Source organism: Rhinatrema bivittatum, chromosome 5 (genome assembly GCF_901001135.1).
Source record: "Rhinatrema bivittatum chromosome 5, aRhiBiv1.1, whole genome shotgun sequence".
Taxonomy (NCBI): Eukaryota; Metazoa; Chordata; class Amphibia; order Gymnophiona; family Rhinatrematidae; genus Rhinatrema; species Rhinatrema bivittatum.
In genome coordinates, this window is record NC_042619.1 from 358,782,981 (window position 1) to 358,806,480 (window position 23,500).

The 23,500-nt window shown below is 44.3% G+C and overlaps 1 protein-coding gene across 1 annotated transcript in view; it reads left to right on the forward strand.

Moving 5' to 3' along the window:
- The window catches only part of LOC115093062 (heparan-sulfate 6-O-sulfotransferase 3-B-like), a 272,747-nt gene extending 253,409 nt beyond the window's left edge, over positions 1–19,338 (forward strand). Inside the window, exon 2 of the mRNA XM_029604714.1 lies at positions 18,679–19,338. Coding sequence (XP_029460574.1) covers positions 18,679–18,760 — 82 coding nt within the window. The 3' untranslated portion in view covers positions 18,761–19,338. The remainder of the gene's footprint in view (positions 1–18,678) is intronic.
- The last annotated feature ends 4,162 nt before the right edge of the window (positions 19,339–23,500 follow it).

Sequence of the window (23,500 nt, forward strand, 5' to 3'; positions counted from 1 at the left end):
TGGGAGTGCTTAACCTTTTCATATTTAGCAAATTAACATTAAATTATGCAGTTTATCAAAATGACAATCAAATCATTTCTTGGGGGTAATATCTCTGAATATATTAGCTTTTGCACATACCCTAAAAAGAATGAACCTCATTCATGAACCAGGGTGTGTTGGATATGAATTCTGTGGCTAAAGTCTCTGGGTAATTTTTATCCATCGATTTTAGCAGAATTTTCAGAAAAGATTTATACATATAAATCCTCTGAAAATTTAAGGGTTTGTGCAGACCCTTCGTGGCATATGTACAGAAAGTTACATCTGCTCGAGAGTAAGTGTAACATTGTCTATCTGGATTTACACCCACATACCTTCAAAAATAAAAAATATGCATATACATCCAAATCTACCCTTAGAATGCCTATTTAGTTTGCATATAAAAGTCAGCACTAAATTGTGTTCCATTAATATTTTTATGTAAATACTTGCTGGGGCTATTCTCAAAGAACCACTTACGTGCATAAAATATATCTGAAGCAGGAAGCCTGTGAGAAAATTGGTTGGACCATTACTTGATTCAAGGGTCAAAGGTGCACTTAGGGAGATTAAGGCCATCATTGAAAGACTAAATGCATTCTTTGCTTCAGTGTTTACTGAGAGGATGTTGTGGAGATACCCATATCATAAATGATATTCAGTGGTGATGATTCAGAAGAACTGAAACAATTACCATGAAGCTGGAAGATGTAATACAGGAGATTGACAGACTAAAGAGTAGCAAATCACCTGGACCAGATGGTAAAGACCTCAGAGTTCTGAAAGAACTAAAAAATTAAACTGCAGATCTATTACTACTAATTTGTAACCTATCATTGGAGGGTGGCCAATATAACCCTGATCTTTAAAAAGGGCTCCAGGGGTGATCCAAGAAACTATAGACTGCTGAGTCTGACATCAGTGGCTGGAGAAATCATGGAAATTATTCTAAAGTATAAAATCACAGAACATATAGAAAGACATGGGTCAAGCCAGCATGGATTTACACAAGGGAAATCTTGTATCACCAATCTGCTACATTTTTTGAAGGGATTAATAATCATGGATAATGGTGAGCCAGTGGATATGGTGTAGTTGGATTTTCAGAAGACATTTGACAAAGTCCCTTATGAGAAACTATTGAAAAAGTTAAAAAGTCATGGGATAGGTGGCAATGTCTATTGTGGATTTTAAACTGGTTAATAGATAGGAAACAGAGTAGGATTAAATGGTCATTTTTCTCAGTGGAGAAAGGTAAACAGTGGAGTGCCTCAGGGATCTGTACTGGGACTGGTGCTTATTAATACATTTATAGATGATTTGGAAAGGGGAACAATGAGTGAGGTGATCAGATTTGCAGATGATACAACATTTTTCCGAGTTGTTAAATCACAAGTGAATTGTAAAAAATTACAGGAGAGAACCACATGCAAGACTGCAGTCTGGCCATTCAGATGGCAGTGAAATTTAATGTGGCACGTGCAAAGTGCTGCAGATAGGCAAAAGTAACTGCATTGTAGTTACACCATGTTAGGTTCCATATTAGGAGTAACCTCTCAGGAAAAGGATCATAGTTGACCATACTTTGAAATCCTCAGCTTAGTGTGCAGAGGCAGTCAAGAAATGAAACAAAATGTTAGGAATTATTAGAAAAGGAATAAAATGGTGGATATCATAATATCTTTGTATCGCTCCATGGTAAGACCACACCTGGAATACTGTGTGCAGTTCTGGTCACCACATCTCAAAGATATAGTTGCACTGGAAAAGGTACAGAGAAAGGTGATCAAAATGATAAAGAAGATGGGAATGTTCCCTTATGAGGAAAGGCTAAAGAGGCTAGGGCTGTTCAGTTTGGAGAAGAGGTGGCTGAGGAGGGAATTGATAGAGTTCTATAAAATCAAGAGTGGAATAGAATGGATACATTTAAATCAGTTATTTATGCTTTCAAAATATACAAAGACAGGGGATACTCCCTGAAGTTATTAGATAGCACATTTAAAACAAATCATATAAAAATCTTTTTCATTTAACACATAATTAAACTCTGGAATTCATTGCCGGAGGATGTGGTTAAGGCAGTTAGTGTAGCTGAGTTTAAAAAAAAGCTTGGACAAGTTCCTGGAGAAGTCCATAAATTGTTACTAACCAAGTTGACATAGGGAATAGCCACAACTTATATCTGTGCATTCGTAGCATGGGATCTACTTACTGTTTGGGATCTTGCCAGGTACTTGTGATCTGGATTGGTCACTGTTGGAAACAGCATACTGGGCTTGATATACTCTTGTTCTGACCTTGTATGGCAATTCTTATGTTCTAAACTGGGTTTTATGTGTGCAAGTGCCTTTGAAAATTACCCTATATGTATAGGCAACATATCAAGATGCACTTGGAAGCTCTTTTTAATTAGGTCAGTGGTGCCCAATGTTATTGGGACTAATTCTGCACTCTCTTCCATCTTTTCTTGGTCTCCGATTGTATCTTTTGATGCTTAAGGATTTTCTTTCTCTTCATATGTTCCACAGAATAGTCACTTAATACTGACACTTCTATTGGCAATGCCGTTCTTATACTTTTTTCCTTTACCACAATGTCTGGTTTTCTTGCTTCAAGCATTTTATTGGTTGGAATAGGAGTATCCCAGGTGATTACAATTGTTACATGATCTTGATCCAAAAGTGTTTAATGCTATTTACCGCTTTGGTGTCTAAATCTGTTCTCTAACACTTTCTAATTTCCTTTCTCTTTTCTAAATGTCAGCTCTACATATACCATGAAATATTTTTATTAACCAATTGTATAGCAACCCTAACTTGCATGAAACTTGCAACTGGAAATTTCACACATACAGGCTAATAGCCTTAAAAGGAAAGATGTTTCTTTCTTGCTGATCAGGAGCATTTTGTACTCTAATAGGTTCCCCGAGGAGCAGATTAGAACCCTTGCTCTCAAGTTATCTCCCCTTTCAGCGTTTGCAGTGCAGTGTACAACACACACAAAATTAACCTCACAGACACCTTCGTACCTTTCCATTTTCTCTTTTTAACATGGAGAACAATTTTAAAAAAGTGATTCACCTGAGTGAAAAGTTTTATATATTTTGAAAATTGCCCTCCCTTAAAATATGGCTAAATGTCTTTGCTATTTTCCACAACATATGTAGTTTTATCTGCATTGACATGAGATGTTTTCAAGGGTCTGTTTTGGTTAGGGGAGGAAAACTACATGTATAGATTGTTTTCAACTCTACATGAACTTTTCCTGCAACATTCTACCTGCAAAAAAGCAGGTTCAAGTGACTGCATCTGCTGTGTACCAATGGAAAATTTCAAAGAAGAAATATATGCATGCTTTCGTTTTGAGAAATGGTGTGAAGGCCGTTTTCAAACACTGGGACTTGAACTGCAATGTCTCAGACTAGAGTGAGCTTTCTAACGGGCCGATACAGTAAAGTCCGCGGGAGAGCGGGTGAACGCCCGCTCTCCCGGCGCACGCACAGGCCACTCTCCTGTGCACGCGATTCACTATGCAAATTAGGCCCAGCTGTAAAAACAGGGAAAAGGAGGCGCTAGGGACACTAGCGCATCCCTAGCACCTCCTTTTGGACCGGAGCGGCGGCTGTCAGCGGGTTTGACAGCCGACGCTCAATTTTGCCGGCGTCGGTTCTCGAGCCCGCTGACAGCCACAGGTTTGGAAACCAGACGCCGGCAAAATTGAGCATCTGGTTTTCGATCTGCGAGCCGCGGGCCGACTTCAATTTTTTTTTTTTTAAATTTTGGTAACTTTCAGGACCTCCGACTTAATATCACCATGATATTAAGTCGGAGGGTGCACAGAAAAGCAGTTTTTACTGCTTTTCTGTGCACTTTCCCGGTGCCCAAATAAATTAGCACCTACCTATGAGTAGGCACTAATTTCTGAAAGCAAAATGTGCGGCTTGGATGCACATTTTGTTTTCTGAATCGCGCGGGAATACCTAATAGGGCCATCAACATGCACTTGCATGTTGCGGTCGCTATTAGGTTCGGGGGGTTGGACGCGTGTTTTTGGCCCCTTACTGAATAAGGGGTAAGGCTAGTGTGTCAAAAACGCGCGTCCAATAGAGGGTTAACTGTGCGCTCCGTCGGAGCGCACTGTTAACCCTCTATTGGAGCGCACTGATAGAATCGGGGATAGATAAATTTCCCTCACTTACCAGTCTCAGGGTATACCTTGTAGCCTCCAAATCACAGAGTCATACAATAGGGAAAACATCATACCAGAAGTTTTAAACCAATGGGGAAAAATAAAAGCACGTCATAATATAAGCAAAATATTCATAAGGACAATAACAAGTATTGTGAATAGCAATTTGTAGAGAGAGAGAGCAGAAAAGGGTCAAGCTGGAATTCTGAAGTGAGCGTTGGTCGGCTGGTGCTCCTAGTGGATTACAGATGTTCCTTTGTTCTTCTTAATTATCATACCACCAGGATGAAACATAAAGGATGTCCAGGGTGCTTTCCTTGACTTCAAGGACCTCATTATTTGGTCCCATCAATGTTTTCTGCTGGAGCCCTAGAGAGGATGCCTTTGGGGACTGATTTGGGCTGCACTGAGCCATCTCTTTCCCCAGATGAAATTACGGCTCTGCCTGGGGCTTAATGTAGTCTGGCTATTTGGCACCTATGGCCAAGTAAAAAAGGGTGCCTGCAACCTGCACACAACATACGACCCCACAAGCTGAGAAACTCTGTTAAATGGGGCTTTCATTTTCATTTTTATTTTGACCCAGCAGTTTCTTCCTGCTCCAAGGGGCTTCCAGCTTAATCAGATCCAGTATAGAAATCCTGGCAATATAAGCCTTAATTGAAAAACTGGAAACCCCCAAGAAACCAGACTCCGCATGCCATGCATCACTAGAGAAATAGAACTTTTCTCTTGTATTGTGCAAAATAAAAGATATTATGAGTTGTACATTCCAAAGTTGATGGAGTCCATTCACTAAACTGAATATAAAATGCTTTTTCTACCCCTGCTGTCTAGACATTTTATTTTTCTAATCACTTTGGTCCTTATGTCTTTATACTGCTTTCCTCCTCTTGGTCTCCTAACTTCCTTATAGGGTTCCCTGTCTTCTTCAGTTTCTATCTAATATTGATCTTTCCCGTTTCTTCTCCTTTTTCTTCATTCATGCTCTATTCACTCATTTAGAATTCATTCCCCTTTTCTCTCTCCAGTTCTTTGCCAATCCTATGCCTCCCCAAATCTCCCCTTTACTGCCCCCTCTCAGTTCTCCATCTCCCCCCTTTCTGTTACTCCTTTTAACTTCTCCAGCTGTCTGGCCCCCTTATCCTTCCCCTCAACAGCTGCATCCTTGCTTGTGCTCTTGAAACCCCCTCCCCTCCTCCCTCTCTCATTTTTCACAGTCATCTTCCAACCAATCATAACTTCCACTATTCCCTAGGACCGTAAGTGAACCTTATAGCTTTCTATTCACCTCCTCCCCGGTTGCACCCTCCCAACACACAATTCAAAATTATGTATTTATAATTTTACATGAAAGAGTACTTTCTGAGATAAAAATATCACTTACAGCATATATATTATATTTACATGCTGTGGTGCCAAACAGAAACCCTGCAAAAAAACTTGGTATTGGGCCTAGTGCCATGGTATTAGGCCTAGGGGTAATGCATGTTGGGTATGGGTTTGGCCCTGGGAAAGCCATGAATTGAATTGAAATTATAATATCGTAAATCTCTCATATCAAAACAACCCTAATGCCAGCACTCAAATAATAGAAATCCTACTTATGAAAAGCCAACACTGTAAATATTACACCAGGTTCTAAAATAGCAATATGTCTCCTATTAGGAAAATAAAACAAGCCAGGCTGCTATAAATCCCTACTCAGAAAATACAGTAAAATCAAGAAATATAAAACACGTTAGCAAAATACCTCACCTCTGTCACATGTGCAGAATATAGACAGATCTCACTAAATAGAGAACAGAGACCATAAATTATAATTAGAAATGTGTAGACAAAATCTGAACTGGAAACTGCAAAAACGCCCATATATTTCATGTTACTATTATCCATTTATTTTTCTTCATTCCTTTTTCTTTCCTCATTATAATGATGATTTTATTCACATTATCCTATTTATTACATTATTACATTACTCCCATTTTATTATTACTAGTATGTTTCCTTATAAGTACTATGATTATTATTATTGTTGCATTTTTCCTACTCATGTTGATGTCATCATTGGTGGTCATACATGTCATATAGCTGAGGCATGCATAGTAGCTGGTAGTTAGGCTTAAGCGAGTTAAGCTCCATTGCTGACTCATCTCACTTAAGAAGGGGGAAATGTAGGGAGATATCTCATGTTTACCAATTAAACACAAATTATGAATTAGTTTCTATCTAATATTGATCTTTCCCGTTTCTTCTCCTTTTTCTTCATTCATGCTCTATTCACTCATTTAGAATTCATTCCCCTTTTCTCTCTCCAGTTCTTTGCCAATCCTATGCCTCCCCAAATCTCCCCTTTACTGCCCCCTCTCAGTTTTCCATCTCCCCCCTTACTGTTACTCCTTTTAACTTCTCCAGCTGTCTGGCCCCCTTATCCTTCCCCTCAACAGCTGCATCCAGAAGTCCATTACCTGCTATTAAGTTCACTTAGAGAATAGCCACTGCCATTAGCAATGGTTACATGGAATAGACTTAGTTATTGGGTACTTGCCAGGTTCTTATGGCCTGGATTGGCCACTGTTGGAAACAGGATGCTGGGCTTGATTGACCCTTGGTCTGACCCAGTATGGCATTTTCTTATGTTCTTATAATAGCCATGTACAGGCCAAATTCTGAGAGACTTGTCTCTATGGAAAATGAAGAGGCCTTGTCCTTATACATTCAATGATACCTTATCATGATACATTCAATGATACCTTATCATGATACCTAGAACGGGTAGATGTGAATCGGTTATTTGCTCTTTCAGATAGTAGAAAGACTAGGGGGCACTCCATGAAGTTAGCATGGGGCACATTTAAAACTAATCGGAGAAAGTTCTTTTTTACTCAACGCACAATTGGACTCTGGAATTTGTTGCCAGAGAATGTGGTTAGTGCAGTTAGTATAGCTGTGTTTAAAAAAGGATTGGATAAGTTCTTGGAGGAGAAGTCCATTACCTGCTATTAGGTTCACTTAGAGAATAGCCACTGCCATTAGCAATGGTTACATGGAAAAATTAGTTTTTGGGTACTTGCCAGGTTCTTATGGCAAGGATTGGCCACTGTTGGAAACAGGATGCTGGGCTTGATGGACCCTTGGTCTGACCCAGTATGGCATTTTCTTATGTTCTTATCAGATGTGCCTGTTTGTAGGGCCTATTTAAATAAAGAAACCAGACAGAAGGACAATATGACTTAAGTTCCTAAGCAGGAGTCATTGTTCGGCCAAAACAGAGTGCAGAAGTTGTTAAGACAACAGACAAGTACCAGAGCCAGAAGCTAGTCTCCTTTCTGGACAGCCTGCCTGCTCTGCCAGTACCAAGCCCAGGAAGCAAGTCTCTCCCCTGACCACATTCTCCAACTCTCCACATGTAGCCTGCTTCAAAGATATCATCTGAAATCTGGACCCAGGGTAAGTTAGCCCTAAGTATTAATATGTTAAGCAGGCTAACAAGACATGTTTTGTTACCACCCATGATACAGAATTTTCTTTAGGGAAAACTGGTGCTTAGTGGCCAGGATGTTAGAGATAGGAATTATTTTCTAAGTGCTATGTCCTGCCAAATCTGATAAATAAAAGTCTATTTCTGAGGAGAATACACGTTGTCTTTACCCTGACTTAGGATCGCAAGTAAGGTAGGATGGCAGCTGGCAGTGTCTTATAGCAGACAGATCCCTGCACCCCTAAACCTGCTTACACTATGTTCATCTGAAGCATTTCTTTGAGCACCTATAGGACAAGATCTGCTGACTCCATAGGTTTGGGTTGAAGCACCTTTTCCGGGGTCGGAGGATCTTGTTTAGTTCTTTTGGTGTTAGTAAATGCTGAAAAAGTAGCTTGTATCTTCCCAAGTTTAGACAGACATCCTCTCTACTTCTTGCAGTAAAAAGAGTGATCATTGGATTCTTTAGTAGATTTTGGAGCGCTAAAGATCAGGTGGCCATCTTGTAGCTGTGCTAGAGCACCCACAAGAGGGCAGTATTTTCAATGAATTCTGGCAAACCAAGTAAGTTAGAATGTCCTGATAGAGAGCTGGTTGTAAAAGTTGAAAAAACTCATATGAATTTAAACACAGAGCACACAGATAAAATCACTCCAAACTGTGTATCATCTGATAATAAGCAGGTTGTAGGTACATATAAAAATAGAAATACAAATAAACGTACTTAAAAATGTCTGTATGCGAATGCCAGAAATCTGTATAGCATTAAAGGACGATGTAGACAAAATAGCCATCTGGGAGACCTGGTGGAAGGAAGATAACCAATAGAGATGTGCATTCTTTTAAAACGAATGCATAAAACGTGATGAATAAGGGTAATTCATTTCATTCGGGAGCCCCAAAACTAATTGAGGACCCCTCGAAAGAAACTTTATTCATTGCATTTGTCTTAAATGAATCCATTGGGGATAGGCCTAGGCCCGAGGCAGGGGTCGCAGCCTAGACCTGAAGCCAAGGCCTCACCTAGGACATAGGCTGAAACCCAAAGCAGGGGACACATCCAAGGCCCAAGCATGATGCCGAGGTGTCAGCCTAGGCCAGGATCAATGCCGGGCCTTGGCCGAAGACACAAGCCTCCTCTCCCTGAACAATCACTTACCTGATCCGTTGGGTATTCGTGGAAGCAGCCAGACCAGATTCCAATGCATGGGCTTTGGCTTAGGCCAGAGCCTGGACCCAGGTTTGACACTGCGGCCTGGCCTGGAGGCCGGTCCTAATGCCGGGACCTCAGCCCAGACCCAGGTCTGACATCAATGTCATACATCAAAATGTTGGCATCTTCTTGGGTGAATGCGCCGGAGTTACCATCTCTATTTTCAAAATGCACATAAATATATGTGTACACATTTATACCTGCTCCCAAACAGGCATAAATGTGTTAACATACCATGCTCGGTTTAGCATACACCCACTGATTTTCAAAGCAGACTTATATGTGTAAGTCTGCTTGCACTTTCTACACTCAGGATTTCAGTGCTACACAGATGGTTACCCTTAGTATGTGCAAGGAATAAGATTTCTCAAAGGAAGTAGAGAGGATGTCTATGTCTAAACTTGGGAAGATACAAGCTGCTTTTTCAGCATTTACTAACACCAAAAGAACTAAACAAGATCCTCCGACCCCGGAAAAGGTGCTTCAACCCAAACCTAAATCAATTGACTACTCCAGGAAAGCCCTGGGAATTAGTATCTATGGATGTTAGCATAGAGATGCTGTAGTCACAAGGAATGACTTCTCTTTTAGTGATAGTACTTATGGAGATGGCAACTTAGGACTTATGAAGATGGCATACTCTGTCCTAACAGAAGGACTTCCAAGACTTCTGACAATGGCATGACTCTTCCTAAAGGAAATGGTATGTTTATTTGGACTTCTGGAGCAAATGTGTTGGATAGGGGTCCTAGCTCACCTTATATTTCTATCAGAAAGATATGAAACTGCTGGGGGTAGAAAGTATGAACTAGACTTTAGTGCAGTATTTGAGATGTTTCTACAACTTCACGCAGAGCAATTAGAACATGTTATTGTCATCATCAATGTTCACATACAATAGTGCTCTTCACACTGCAACCCAACCCATTCTGTTTTTTGTCAGTTATGATTTTCATGCCAAAGTCATGGAGGAAGTATTCTAACATACTCAGTGTTCCACATTCCAGAAATAAACTACATGCCGAAGAGAGGTTCATACAGTTTTAAATTGCCCTTAAATTTCTTTTGCTTACTGTAAAATTTCTTTGCTGTAGTCCCTTTTAGACAACTTCTACTCTTTTAGGGTTTCTTTCCAAACTATATTATCATGGATGTCCATTTTATTCAAGAGCTCAGATTCACTCCCTTCCTTATTCCCTTGTAGATTCTGTTTAGTAACCCCATTCTTATTATGAAGGCCTACTTTCTCCGATTAGTTTTAAATGTGCCCCATGCTAACTTCATGGAGTGCCCCCTAGTCTTTCTACTATCCGAAAGAGCAAATAACCGATTCACATCTACCCGTTCTAGGTATCATGATAAGGTATCATAGGCTCGGCGGCACCTGCAAGCCCTGGGACGCGCGTAAGTCCCGGGGCTTCGTAAAAGGGGTGGGGGAGGGGGCAGTCACCGGGGCGTGTCCGGGGTCAGGGGGCGGTTCGGGGCGGGACCAGGGGTGTGGCGTCGGCCTGGGGGCGTGGTCGAGGCCTCCGGACCAGCCCCTGGGTCGGGTGATGGCGCACCAGCAACCTGCTGGCACGCGCAGATTTACGCCTGCTGAAAGCAGGCGTAAATCTGCCAACAAAGGTAGGAGGGGTGGGTTAGGTAGGGGAAGGGAGGGGAAGGTGCGGGGGGGTGGAAAGAAAGTTCCCTCCGAGGCCGCTCCGATTTTGGAGTGGCCTCGGAGGGAACAGGCAGCGCGCGCCGGGCTCGGCGCACGCAAGTTGCACAAATGTTGCACCCCCTTGCGCGCGCCGACCCCGGATTTTATAAGATACGCGCAGCTACGTGTGTATCTTATAAAATCCAGCGTACTTTTGTTCGCGCCTGGTGCACGAACAAAAGTACGCGCTCACGCAATTTTATAAAATTCGGCCCACTATTTGTCATTACAAGTTCTTTTTCTCCTATATGATTCTTTATCTTATTTGTTTCTCTATCTTCAAGGTCATGGATCATCTATAACATAGTTTTTGTGTTCCAGAAACTCTAGTTATTTATAAATTATACCAAGAGACTCTTCTATCATTTTTCATCTTTTCCTTCACACAGCTTTAATCACTTCTCTCCACATTAATTTGAAGTTGTTTCTCCTGCTCAAGTGTTTCAATCATACAGGGCCCACCTAGTCCTCCACCGGCATTAAATTCCCATCAGTGAGTTAATGTTCCTTTCTGTAAACTCTGAAATGTTCATCTCATCTCTGCAAGCTTTCCTTGAGATCCATATATTCATCCATCCTCTATTTTTCAAGTTTTTAACCAAGGAATATTTTTTCTTCTTTGGCATATGCACTCCTAGGTTCTTTAGTGTTTGGGAGGCAGCAGCCAATTATTAAATACTTTTCTCCTTCCTGTAATTGTAGATTTCTATTGGCTATGGAGCTGGCAATTAAATCCCTTCTTTTAGCTGTTTTCTAGTCAGCCTAATATACTAAGGAATCTACTGCAGTTCTGTTGAGTAGTCACTATCCAAAAAGATTATTTTTTCACTAAAATTAACTTGTCTTCTATTCCACCATTTATGGAGAATGTGTTACTTAACTTGAATGATCTCAAATTTTACAATGATCATCTTTGTTTTTTCTCCTGGTGTCAGTTTTGTATCAAAGTATGGCGGATGCTTTATATATTCAGTTCTGATGCCTCATTGAACTGCTACAATGCAGCAATTTATTTATTTTTATTTCTTAAAATGTGATTTCCCATCTTTCCCTGTGACATCAAGGTGAGGTACAATTAAAAACAAAGTCAATTAGGTTTCCTTTTTCTTCATCCTCCGGGCCTCAAATTATTTTTAAATTAATACATCTCATTCAGTTTTCCAGGTCATCCATCTTGCTTCTTTAGCAAGTTGTCCTTAATCAAGTAAATAATGTCTTTATCCTGAAATTGCAATATTTCCTCCAGTTTTCCCATGGCCTCCCTCTCTTTGATAACAAGATCGATCTTTACTCTCATATTCTCCTCTACTTTTTCTAATGTATTTACCAATCTTGTCCTAAAAAATCCAAGACTCTCATCATTTCCAAAATTAATATTTTGTCTGAAAAGTTTACAGCTTTATCAGTCCCTTGTATATTTTCAGGAGCACAGTCCGCTCTCACATTTGTCTACGATGACAACTTATCATAAGAACATAAGAACATGCCTTACTGGGTCAGATCAAAGGTCCATCAAGCCCAGCATCCTGTTTCCAACAGTGGCCAATCCAGGCCATAAGAACCTGGCAAATACCCAAAAACTAAGTATATTCCATGTTAACATTGCTAGAAATAGCAGTGGCTATTTTCTAAGTCAACTTAATTAATATCAAGTAATGGACTTCTCCTCCAAGAACTTATCCAATCCTTTTTTAAACACAGCTATACTAACTGCACTAACCACATCCTCTGGCAACAAATTCCAGAGTTTAATTGTGTGTTGAGTAAAAAAGAACTTTCTCCGATTAGTTTTAAATGTGCCACATGCTAACTTCATGGAGTGCCCTCTAGTCTTTCTATTATCCGAAAGAGTAAATAACCGATTCACATCTACCCATTCTAGACCTCTCCTGATTTTAAACACCTCTATCATTTATTTATTTATTTATTTTATTTAAAATCTTTTCTATACCGTCGTTAAGCGGGAGCCATCACAACGGTTCACAGTAAGGCACAAAAAATATGTTGCATAAAGTGCCTGGAATTTTAACTCTTACACAGGTGCCATCAAAAATACTGTAACATTATATCATAATAAGTACTATTTGTACATAGCCCCCCTCAGCCGTCTCTTCTCCAAGCTGAAAAGTCCTAACCTCTTTAGTCTTTCCTCATAGGGGAGCTGTTCCATTCCCCTTATCATTTTGGTCGCCCTTCTCTGTACCTTCTCCATTGCAATTATATCTTTTTTGAGATGCAGTGACCAGAACTGTACACAGTATTCAAGGTGCGGTCTCACCATGGAGCGATACAGAGGCATTATGACATTTTCCATTTTATTCACCATTCCCTTTCTAATAATTCCCAACATTGTTTGCTTTTTTGACTGCCACAGCACACTGAACTGACGATTTCAATGTGTTATCCACTATGCCGCCTACGGTAGATCTCTTTTTTGGGTTGTAATACCTAATATGGAACCTAATATGGAACTATAGCATGTGTTATTTTTTCCTATATGCATCACCTTGCACTTATCCACATTAAATTTCATCTGCCATTTTGATGCCCAATTTTCCAGTCTCACAAGGTCTTCCTGCAATTTATCACAATCTACTTGTGATTTAACTACTCTGAACAATTTTGTATCATCTGCAAATTTGTTTATCTCACTCATCGTATTTCTTTCCAGATCATTTATAAATATATTGAAAAGTAAGGGTCCCAATACAGATCCCTGAGGCACTCCACTGCCCACTCTCTTCCACTGAGAAAATTGTCCATTTAATCCAACTCTCTGTTTCCTGTCTTATAGCCAGTTTGCAATCCACGAAAGGACATTGCCACCTATCCCATGACTTTTTACTTTTCCTAGAACCTCTCATGAGGAACTTTGTCAAACGCCTTCTGAAAATCCAAGTATACTATACATCTACCAATTCACCTCTATCCACATGTTTATTAACTCCTTCAAAAAAGTGAAGCTGTATCCTGTACTGTGTACAGATATCTCTGTCTTTCATCAGAACTATTGACCTTCTCATGTTTGCCAACATCCAGATTTCCAGTAATGCAAGAAGATAATTTGTTGATTTGCTGCATATGTTATGTTTAGGGCAGTGGTCCGGTGTTGTGAACACCACCTTCAGGAGTGACTCCAGGTGGAGAGAGACAGAGACAGCTGGAAGGTCTGTGATGAATGACTGGGAAGGAATGAAATGCAGGCAGGAGTGAATGGAGCTGGGCGATGGCTGAGATATGGAGCAGAGTACTGGCTGGGAACAAAGACAAAGTTCAGGCAGGGTCAAAGCAGGCGGTAGGCAAACAGAGTCAATGTCCAGGCAGGGTCAAGGCAGGCGGCAGGCAAACAGAGTCAATGTCCAGGCAGGGTCAAGGCAGGCGGTAGGCAAACAGAGTCAATGTCCAGGCAGGGTCAAGGCAGGCGGCAGGCAAACAGAGTCAATGTCCAGGCAGGGTCACAAGAACCTTATAGCAAGACAGAGAGCCCGAAGGCCTCACACACCGACTAGGCAGAGAGCCCGAAGTCCACACACACACGGCAAGACAGAAGGCCCGAAGGCCACACACATACAGCAAGGCAGAAGGGCCGAAGGCCACACACACACACAGCAAGGCAGGACAAGGCAGAAGGCCCGAAGGCCACACACACACAGCAAGGCGAGGCAAGGCAGAAGGCCCGAAGGCCACACACACACAGCAAGGCGAGGCAAGGCAGAAGGCCCAAAGGCCACACACACACAGCAAGGCGAGGCAATTCGAAGGCCCGAAGGCCACACACACACACAGCAAGGCAAGGCAGAAGGCCCGAAGGCCACATGCACGGCAAGACAAAGCAAGGCAGAAGGCCCAAAGGCCACACACAGCAAGGCAAGGAAGGCTAGAGCAGGGAGCCCCAACGAGCTCGATGCTGAAGCACTGGAGTCTAGGGTAGGCAGGGCTGTAAAGGAACATCCCGGACATAGAGCAGATGGATTGGGCCAGCCAGGAGAGCCTGCACTTGAGGGACCCCTGGTGGTGAGGCGGTTACACAGCAGCCATAGCCATAACAGTACCCCCCCTTCAAGGCCTCCCCCTCCACCTGGATCCCAACTCTGCAGGGAGTACAGCGTGATAGCAAATCGAAACTCCTCTGAAGATGGTGTTAACAAATACACCCCTTCCCAGGATGGCAGAACAGTCCTAAACCCCTCCTGGGACGGGCAAGGCAGTCCAAAACCATTCCTGGGCGACGGAGCAGTTCAAAACCCCTCCTGGGGCAGCAGAGCAGTCCAAAAACCCCTCCTGGGTGGTCAGGCGGCAGGCTCTAGGCCCCATGCTGGGGTGGGTGGGCAGGGTCAAGGCCCTCCTGGGATGATGTGAAGATTTCTACCCCGTCCTGGAGCGGCGAGAATGTCCCAAACCCCTCCAGGGGCGACAAAGCGGCAGGCTCGGACTCCTCCTGGGGCAACAGCAGAACCGGTTCGGACCCCTCCAGGGACAGCAGCAGGACCGGTTTGGACCCCTCCAGGGGCGACAGCAGGACCAGTTCGGAACCCTCCAGGGGCGGCAGCAGGACCGGTTCAGACCCCTCCAGAAGCGGCAGCAGGACCGGTTCAGACCCCTCCAGGGGCAGCAGCCGGACCGGTTCAGACCCCCCCAGGGGTGGCAGCAGGACCGGTTCAGACCCCTCCAGGGGCGGCAGCAGGACTGGTTCAGATGGCTCAGATGGCAGAGTAACAAAGTCTGTTGTGATGTGAAGGGAGGATAAAGATTGTACTGCAGAGGACTTGGTATCTTGAGACAGAGTCTGGAGCTCCTGGTTATGTTTCCCTGGTTTAAAAGTGTGGACTAGCAGCTTAGAGAAGGCACAGGGAGCTCTGGATCGTCTTGGAACCCTAGCCTTTAATTGTAACTGATCTGCAGCTGTGGAAAGCAAGGCTCTGCTAGAGTTAATTAGTACATTCTGCTCTTGTCTCTGAGGCTCTAGCGTGGAAGTCATGGAAGCCTTCTTACCCGGTGAGTTCTAAGGTTTTCAGAATTATTACTTGTTTCCTGGTGACAAGTTTTCTTCAAAGTGTCTTGAAATGAAGGGCTGGAATTCTTTATCCACAAGCTGTTACAGGGAATAACGTTTTTAACTGGGCCAGAAGCTGAACGCAGGGTAGTCGAGCTGACTGTTTTTCCTAATGAAGCAGCTGGTCCATAGCTGAGGAACAGGGGCACGGTTTGCCTACTGGTAATAGACTTGGGGATACAAGAACATTTCTACCATCCTGGCTTAGGAGTAGAACAATTTAAACATTCTTGGTAAACAGAGACATTTCTCTTATAGCAATTACTGCATGTCCAATGTTCTTGGTCGGGAAGTTGACAAGCTAGACAGTCTTGGTAGCTTAAATAGTTCAAGGTTTGACAGCATGCACAGCTATAAAATCTTTGAGACTGAGGCATATTGTAGTTTGTGGAAAAAAAAATTGACCCACCGGTTTGACAAAAAATCATATCTCTCTCTCTCTCTGGAGGGTGGCTTCGGCATACTGTTACGTTTAGGGCAGTGGTCCGGTGTTGTGAACACCACCTTCAGGAGTGACTCCAGGTGGAGAGAGACAGAGACAGCTGGAAGGTTTGTGAGGAATGGCTGCGAAGGAGTGAATGGAGCTGGGCGATGGCTGAGATATGGAGCAGAGTACTGGCTGGGAACAAAGACAAAGTTCAGGCAGGGTCAAGGCAGGCGGTAGGCAAACAGAGTCAATGTCCAGGCAGGGTCAAGGCAGGCGGCAGGCAAACAGAGTCAATGTCCAGGCAGGGTCAAGGCAGGCGGCAGGCAAACAGAGTCAATGTCCAGGCAGGGTCACAAGAACCTTATAGCAAGACAGAGAGCCCGAAGGCCACACACACACACACGACTAGGCAGAGAGCCCGAAGGCCACACACACACGGCAAGGCAGAAGGCCCGAAGGCCACACACACAGCAAAGTAGAAGGCCCGAGGCCACACACACACACAGCAAGGCAGGGGCAAGGCAGAAGGCCCGAAGGCCACACACACACAGCAAGGCAAGGCGAGGCAAGGCAGAAGGCCCGAAGGCCCCACACACACACACAGCAAGGCGAGGCAAGGCAGAAGGCCCGAAGGCCACACACACACAGCAAGGTAAGGCACGGCAAGGCAGAAGGCCCGAAGGCCACACGCACAGCAGGGCAGAAGGCCCGAAGGCCACACACACAGCAAGGCAAGGCAGAAGGCCCGAAGGCCACACACAGCAAGGCAAGGAAGGCTAGAGCAGGGAGCCCCAACGAGCTTGATGCCGAAGCACTGGAGTCTAGGGTAGGCAGGGCTATAAAGGAACATCCCGGACATAGAGCAGATGGATTGGGCCAGCCAGGAGAGCCTGCATTTGAGGGACCCCTGGTGGTGAGGCGGTTGCACAGCAGCCATAGCTGTAACAGCATATTATTTTATTTTTCTTATAGGTTTTAGAGCAAAGGTCCATGAAACTTCCTCAGCTAGCTTCTGTTCAGAGTATGAGATCTTCAGAAGTCCTGTGCAGAATTTTATAAAAGAAGTAACATTTCTTTGTGATAGGAATCACAGGTTTTCCCAAATGTATTTAAAAAAACAAACCTGATGTTATAAATGTGTGACCCTTGAGCCGGAGCGAGAGGTGTTGACCGCCGAGGAAACCCCTCAGTGGGACTCATCTCCGGGAGGTGGTGAAGGCGAGCAGAAGATTTACAAGACCTGGTTCCGAAGAATCAAGCAGGATGGCCCTCCAAGGAACGGATAGCTTATGAACGCGGAAGAGCCCCCAAGGAGCGGGTAATCTGAGCGTTCACCCAGCAAGATAGGAACCAATCTCTTGAAGAGACTGCGTAGTCCAGGCAGAAGGTCTGTGGCAGATAGCGAAGAGACGAAGTGATGGTCACAGGAACATGGAGACGCTGGAGGCATGAAGACACAGACGCTGGAGGGACGATGACACAGGAGACACTGGAGGCACGGCACCGAAGCACAGGGAACGCAGCCTAGGAGCAACAGAGGAAGTCTGTTGCAAAGACCAAGAAAGAAAGCAGTTGCAAGGTTTATAACCTCTACTGTGGTGATGTCATAATCAGACATCAACATAGAAACATAGAAACATAGAAATGACGGCAGAAGAAGACCAAACGGCCCATCCAGTCTGCCCAGCAAGCTTCACACTTCTTTTTTCTCATACTTATCTGTTTCTCTTATCTCTTAGTAACCTTTGGTTCTATTTCCCTTCCACCCCCACCATTAATGTAGAGAACAGTGATGGAGCTGCATCCAAGTGAAATATCAAGCTTGATTAGTTAGGGGTAGTAACCGCCACAATAAGCAAGCTACACCCATGCTTATTTGTTTTACCCAGACTATGTTATTCAGCCCTTATTGGTTGTTTTTCTTCTCCCCTGCCGTTGAAGCAGAGAGCTATGCTGGATATGCGTGAAGTATTAGTTTTTCTTCTCCCCTGCCGTTGAAGCAGAGAGCTATGCTGGATATGTGTGAAGTACTAGTTTTACTACTCCCCTGCCGTTGAAGCAGAGAGCTATGCTGGATATGCGTGAAGTATCAGTTTTTCTTCTCCCCTGCCGTTGAAGCAGAGAGCTATGCTGGATATGCGTGAAGTATCAGTTTTCCTTCTCCCCTGCCGTTGAAGCAGAGAGCTATGCTGGATATGCGTGAAGTATCAGGCTTATTTGGTTTGGGGTAGTAACTGCCGTAACAAGCCAGCTACTCCCTGCTTTGTGAGTACAAATCCTTTTTTTCATCATTTCCTCTTGCCGTTGAAGCTTAGAGCGATGTTGGAGTAATCCAACATCGCTCTAAGCTTCAACCACAAGTAATTCAGAGCTGGCTTAGCTCTCCAGCTGCAGTCCCCTTAAAGGGACCTAACACCTGATGGCAGTGTAATTTCTGGCATAGTTGCAATTTTGGATGTCAGAGGTTACTCTGAAGAAATACAGATGGTGTTCCCCATTAAATTGTATTTGTAAAGAATATGTGCAAAATCTGTTGTAGTTCAAGTTCAAATTATATTAGTTTCACAATCCTCATTATTCTTTTCTTTCCCAGCTACTTCCCAACTGCCAGGAAAATGTGTCGGGATACAAAGACAAACCCACAAGCAACTTCCACTGAAATACTGGCTTTCTGAATCAAAGTGGTGTGGGTGTTTCAGTCTTCACAATAAGGAGATTCTTGAACAAAAATGGGTGGCATGGTAGAGATGCCAGAAAAAAAGCCATTGCTGCACCAATGTCACAAAACAGCCTGCTTACAATACGCAAATCAGCATGTAGAGAAGCCTCAAAACTTCTGGAACAAAATAATTTGGGATGATAAGACCAAAATTGAATTTTATGGTCACAACCATAACAGTATGAAGAAAAACACCTCATCCCTACGATGAAGCATGGAGGTGGATCTCTGCTGTTTTGGCGGGGTGTAAACTACAGCAGCACAGGGTGTTTAGCCAAAATTTATGGCGGGATGAGTGCATCATCTTATCAGAAAATATTGAAGGAGAATTTGCATTCATCAGCCAGGAAGCTGAGCAAGGGGTGCACTTGGATTTTCCAGCAGGACAATGATCAGAAATATAAGGCCAAGTTGACTCTTCATTGGCTGCAGCAGAAGAAAGTGAAGGTTCTGGAGTGGCCATCACAGTCTCTTGATATCAACATCATTGAGCCACTTGGGGGATAACTCAAACATGCAGTTCATGCTAGACAACCAAAGAATTTACAGGATCTGGAGGCTTTTTGCCAAGAGGAATGGGCAGCTTTACCACATGTGAAAATAAAGGGCCTCATTCACAACTATCACAAAAGACTACAAGTCATCATTGATGCAAAAGGGGGCAAGGCATGATATAGTTTATAGTTTGTTTTTATATACCAACATATCGGGATACCATTATATGGTTACGATAAATAAACTAAAAATACAGTAAAATCATCTCAAAATACAACTAAAAAATGTACAATCAAAAAACAATATTAAGAACTAAGGGGCAGATTTTAAAAGCTCTACACACGCCGAGCCTATTTTGCATAGCGCCGGCAATGCGTGCAAGCCCCAGTACACGCGTATGCCCCAGGGCTTTGTGAAAGGGGTGGAGCAGGGCGGGGGCGGGGACCGAGGCCTCCAGCACAGCCAGCCGTGCTGGGGGGATCGAGCCCCGGCACTCGGCCAGCCGCGCACAACCTATGCCTGCCCAGAGGCAGGCACAACTTCCAAAATAAATGTTAGGGGGGGGTTTAGGTAGGGCTGGGGGGCAGGTTAGGTAGGGGAAGGGAGGGGAAGATGGGGGGTGCATGTTATAAATTACAGGCGGCATGCGCACGTTGGGGGGGTTGAAAATAGCAATTTACACGTGGTGACAAGATCGGGCCTCCCCTCAGTTCCCTACCAATTCGCTCCAATTAAGGAGTGGACTGGGAGGGAACTTTCCTACCCCCACTACCTTACCCTCCCTCCCTCTTCCCCTCTCCTCCCTCACCCCTTCCAAGGCCCTACCTTTTTGTTTTTTTTCTTGTTTTCGAATTTACGCCAGCTCCTGAGCTGGCGTAAGTTGCGTGTGCCAGCAGGCTTCCGGTGCACGATCCCCCGGCACAGCAGTAAATGGCTGCTGTACCGGCGGCCTCCAGCTCTGCCCTTCCCTGCCCCCGGGACCACCCCTCCCTGCCCCCGGGACCACCCTTGGAAGAGGCCTGGCTCTTGTGCGCATAATGGGGGTTATGCATGCGGCCGGGCCTCTTCTAAAATGCACGCAGCTCGCACAAGATCCGGCCGCAGCATGTAACCCCCGTTTTTCCCTGCACGCAGGGGATTAAAAATCAGGCCTTTTGAGTGTAGAGTGATGTTTTGGCTGTCGAAAGCTGGACTCAGAAGAGGTTAAAAAAACAAACCTAAAGGACTTGAAAAGAGATTCTCCTCCTCCCCTCCTCCGTGAGTACTTTTATTGTCCATGAGCCTTCTAGCAAGCCCGTGTGCCTGAGGGGCTACAAAAATAAAGTTGCTTTAAATTTTTGAGTACTTTGTGAAAAAGTAAAACTCAGAATTTACTGTTTCAAATTTCCAGGCAAACCTGTATGCCTACCAGTTAATTAGATGTTAGAGTTTGTTCTGAAGTTATTGTTCTTATACAATACTATAGTCAGCATTTGATGAACAAACATGAGTGTGCCCTATCTTTGCTAAGTAAATCATTGAGAATTACATCTGGCTCCTTAACTGTGGTAGGCCTCAGATTATTTCTCTTCTATGGTTCTTAGAACTACGAGTTAGCAGTGGCATAGAGATACTGGGATATATTGCAGTTTGGTCAATTAAATCAATATAGAATGATTTCTGTCAAGAACAAAATAAAAGCACATGGCATACTGAAACTTAAAGTAGAATAAAATAGAATCATTATAAATAATCAGTTTATGCATTTTTAACTGAGCTTAGCTTGTAATATCCTTGCCAGTCAGTTTAGATGAACCCATGTACTATATGCAGTAACTGTCCAACAAACAGTTCAGCTGGTGATACAACAAGTTGGCAATTACTAAAACTGCCCCCTTCCCCCGTACCATCTTTGCAGAGTACAAAAAAATTGCTTAAGAGATAAGCATTAGAAAATAATGTTACGGGGGTCACGTGGGATGATTTGCTAGGGAGGACGTGTTCTCCCTGAGCTCCGGGTGCCACGGACTCAAATTCACCAATATCATCCCCCCAGAAACGGCGATCTGGTGTGCAGTGAGCTATTCCTGCTACAGCTCATGTCGATCGTGCATTATATGAGCAAATCACCACAACTGATGGCTGCACGTGGCGGAAAACGAGAAAAGGATAAAGACAAGTTGAAAGCGGCCGAACCCAAAATGGCGGCGAGCCCAGGAGACGCAGGCCCTTCGCAGGCAACGCCGCTCACGGTGGAAACACTAAAGGCTACTCTGGTCTCCACGCTGGATGTAAAGTTCGCTGGGATCACGCAGCAACTGGAGGAGGTAAAATCCTCATTAGCGGACCTTCAACCATGGCTAGATGGCTTAGAGGAGCGGATTGTAGAGTTGGAGGAAGGGCTCGCCGCCAACGTGGAGAAAACCAGCGTGCAAGACAAGGCCCTTACTGACTGCTTGCAGAAGGTGGACGATTTGGAAAATCGGCTCCGCCGAGATAATCCTCGTTTCCTAGGGCTGCCAGAGACCGTGGACGATCAAGGTCTGGTGGACTTTTTAGAGGACTGGTTACTGGCAGCGGTGGGCCTCCCTGACCTGCAAGGCACGCTAAAAGTGGACAGAGCGCACAGATTGGGGTTACGCCGCGACTCGGACAAGCGACCTCGTATAGCGATTGCAAAAATTCTTAACTCGGCCATTAAGCAGAAAATCTGGCTAGCCTATCGGCGAAACCCGGAGGCGAAATACAAAAACTATAATGTGCAAATCACGCAGGACTACTCAACCCAGGTCTCACAACAGCGGAAGAAATTCTCAGCGATCTGCTCACAGCTTTTTGAGAAACGAACAAAGTTTGCCCTCCTCTACCCGGCCACGTTGAAAGTTTGGTGGGAAGGGAAAACCCACCTATTTAAAACCCCGGAGGAGGCGCAGAAATTTTTGAGCACCTAGACTACAAGCCCTGCAACGACTCCGTGCTTGTATATTGCTCCCCACCAGATCTTATGAGCACTGGGACTATGGTGGGCCCAGACGTGTTGGGCACAGCTTGTAAGGCACCGGACGATGTATTTTATTTCCACCTTGAGTACAGTTGGTCCAGCCGGAGTGGGCCCTAACTACTATGTGTTGGCGGACTATTCCGGGACCACATTTCTGAAGGCTTCCTGAGCAAGGAGTCTATAATCTATCCGGGAAAAGGTCTGGTGGGGATTCGAGAAAAAAGTATATTCCCTGTCCGTTGGGTGCATTGTTCGCCAAATATCTAAGGTACCTGTCATGTCACAAAATCGCCCCACTCCTTCCCCCCGTTTCCCCGGTCGGGTCTTACCCATCGTAGATCGATCTAACAAGTTGTCTATCACACAATTAAAGTTGCCCACAACGCACAAGAGGCCTTCCCGATGGGAAATTATTACGTCTGCAAATTTTTTTAAATACTGCTGTGGGTTGTCAGTGGGTGTGTATACATTACCAATAGTGACCAATTGGCCCTTCCACCTCCCAATTACCAGTATATAATGTCCGTCGGGGTCAGCAATAGTCCGCTCCACCACAAAATCCGTAGTCTTGCTAACTAAGATGGCCCTTCCACCTCCCAATTACCAGTATATAATGTCCGTCAGGGACTTCAGAGTAATCTGCCATACCGTGATGATTACGCCCGGCGAGTGCTGCAGTTAACGCTCCTGAACTTAACGTTTGACTTTAGATTAGTTACTGTTCATCTCAGGGGCTGGTTTATTCTTCTCAGGGTCCGTGGCACCCGGACATCCTAAGCGGACTCCCCCTGATCGGGTATTATCTTGACAACCCGATTGTTTCTATTTTTGTGTTCTCTAGGGAAAGGGGGGGGGGAGGGGGGGATGGGGAGCAGGGATATGGGGGTGGAGGAGGGGGGTTGGGATTGTGCTAGGGTGCTACTTTATCAGGTGCGTGGGCTCGAATGCGTGAATGGGACAGATATGAATGTGAGGTTTCAAAGTGGTATACTTCAGGATCACAGAGTTAGGGGTCGGCTCTTCCGGGGTATGACCAGACGGGGCCTACTCGGGGCGGGGGGCAGCTGGGACCCTTCTCCTCAGTTCTTGTTTTGGATTACATTGGTTGAGATGTTTTTTCTTTATGTAGGCTAATGCTGAAACTGATTTCGTGGAACGTACATGGTATGGGGTTCCCTATTAAGCGCAAAAAAATTTTAACCCATCTAAAATGATTACGTG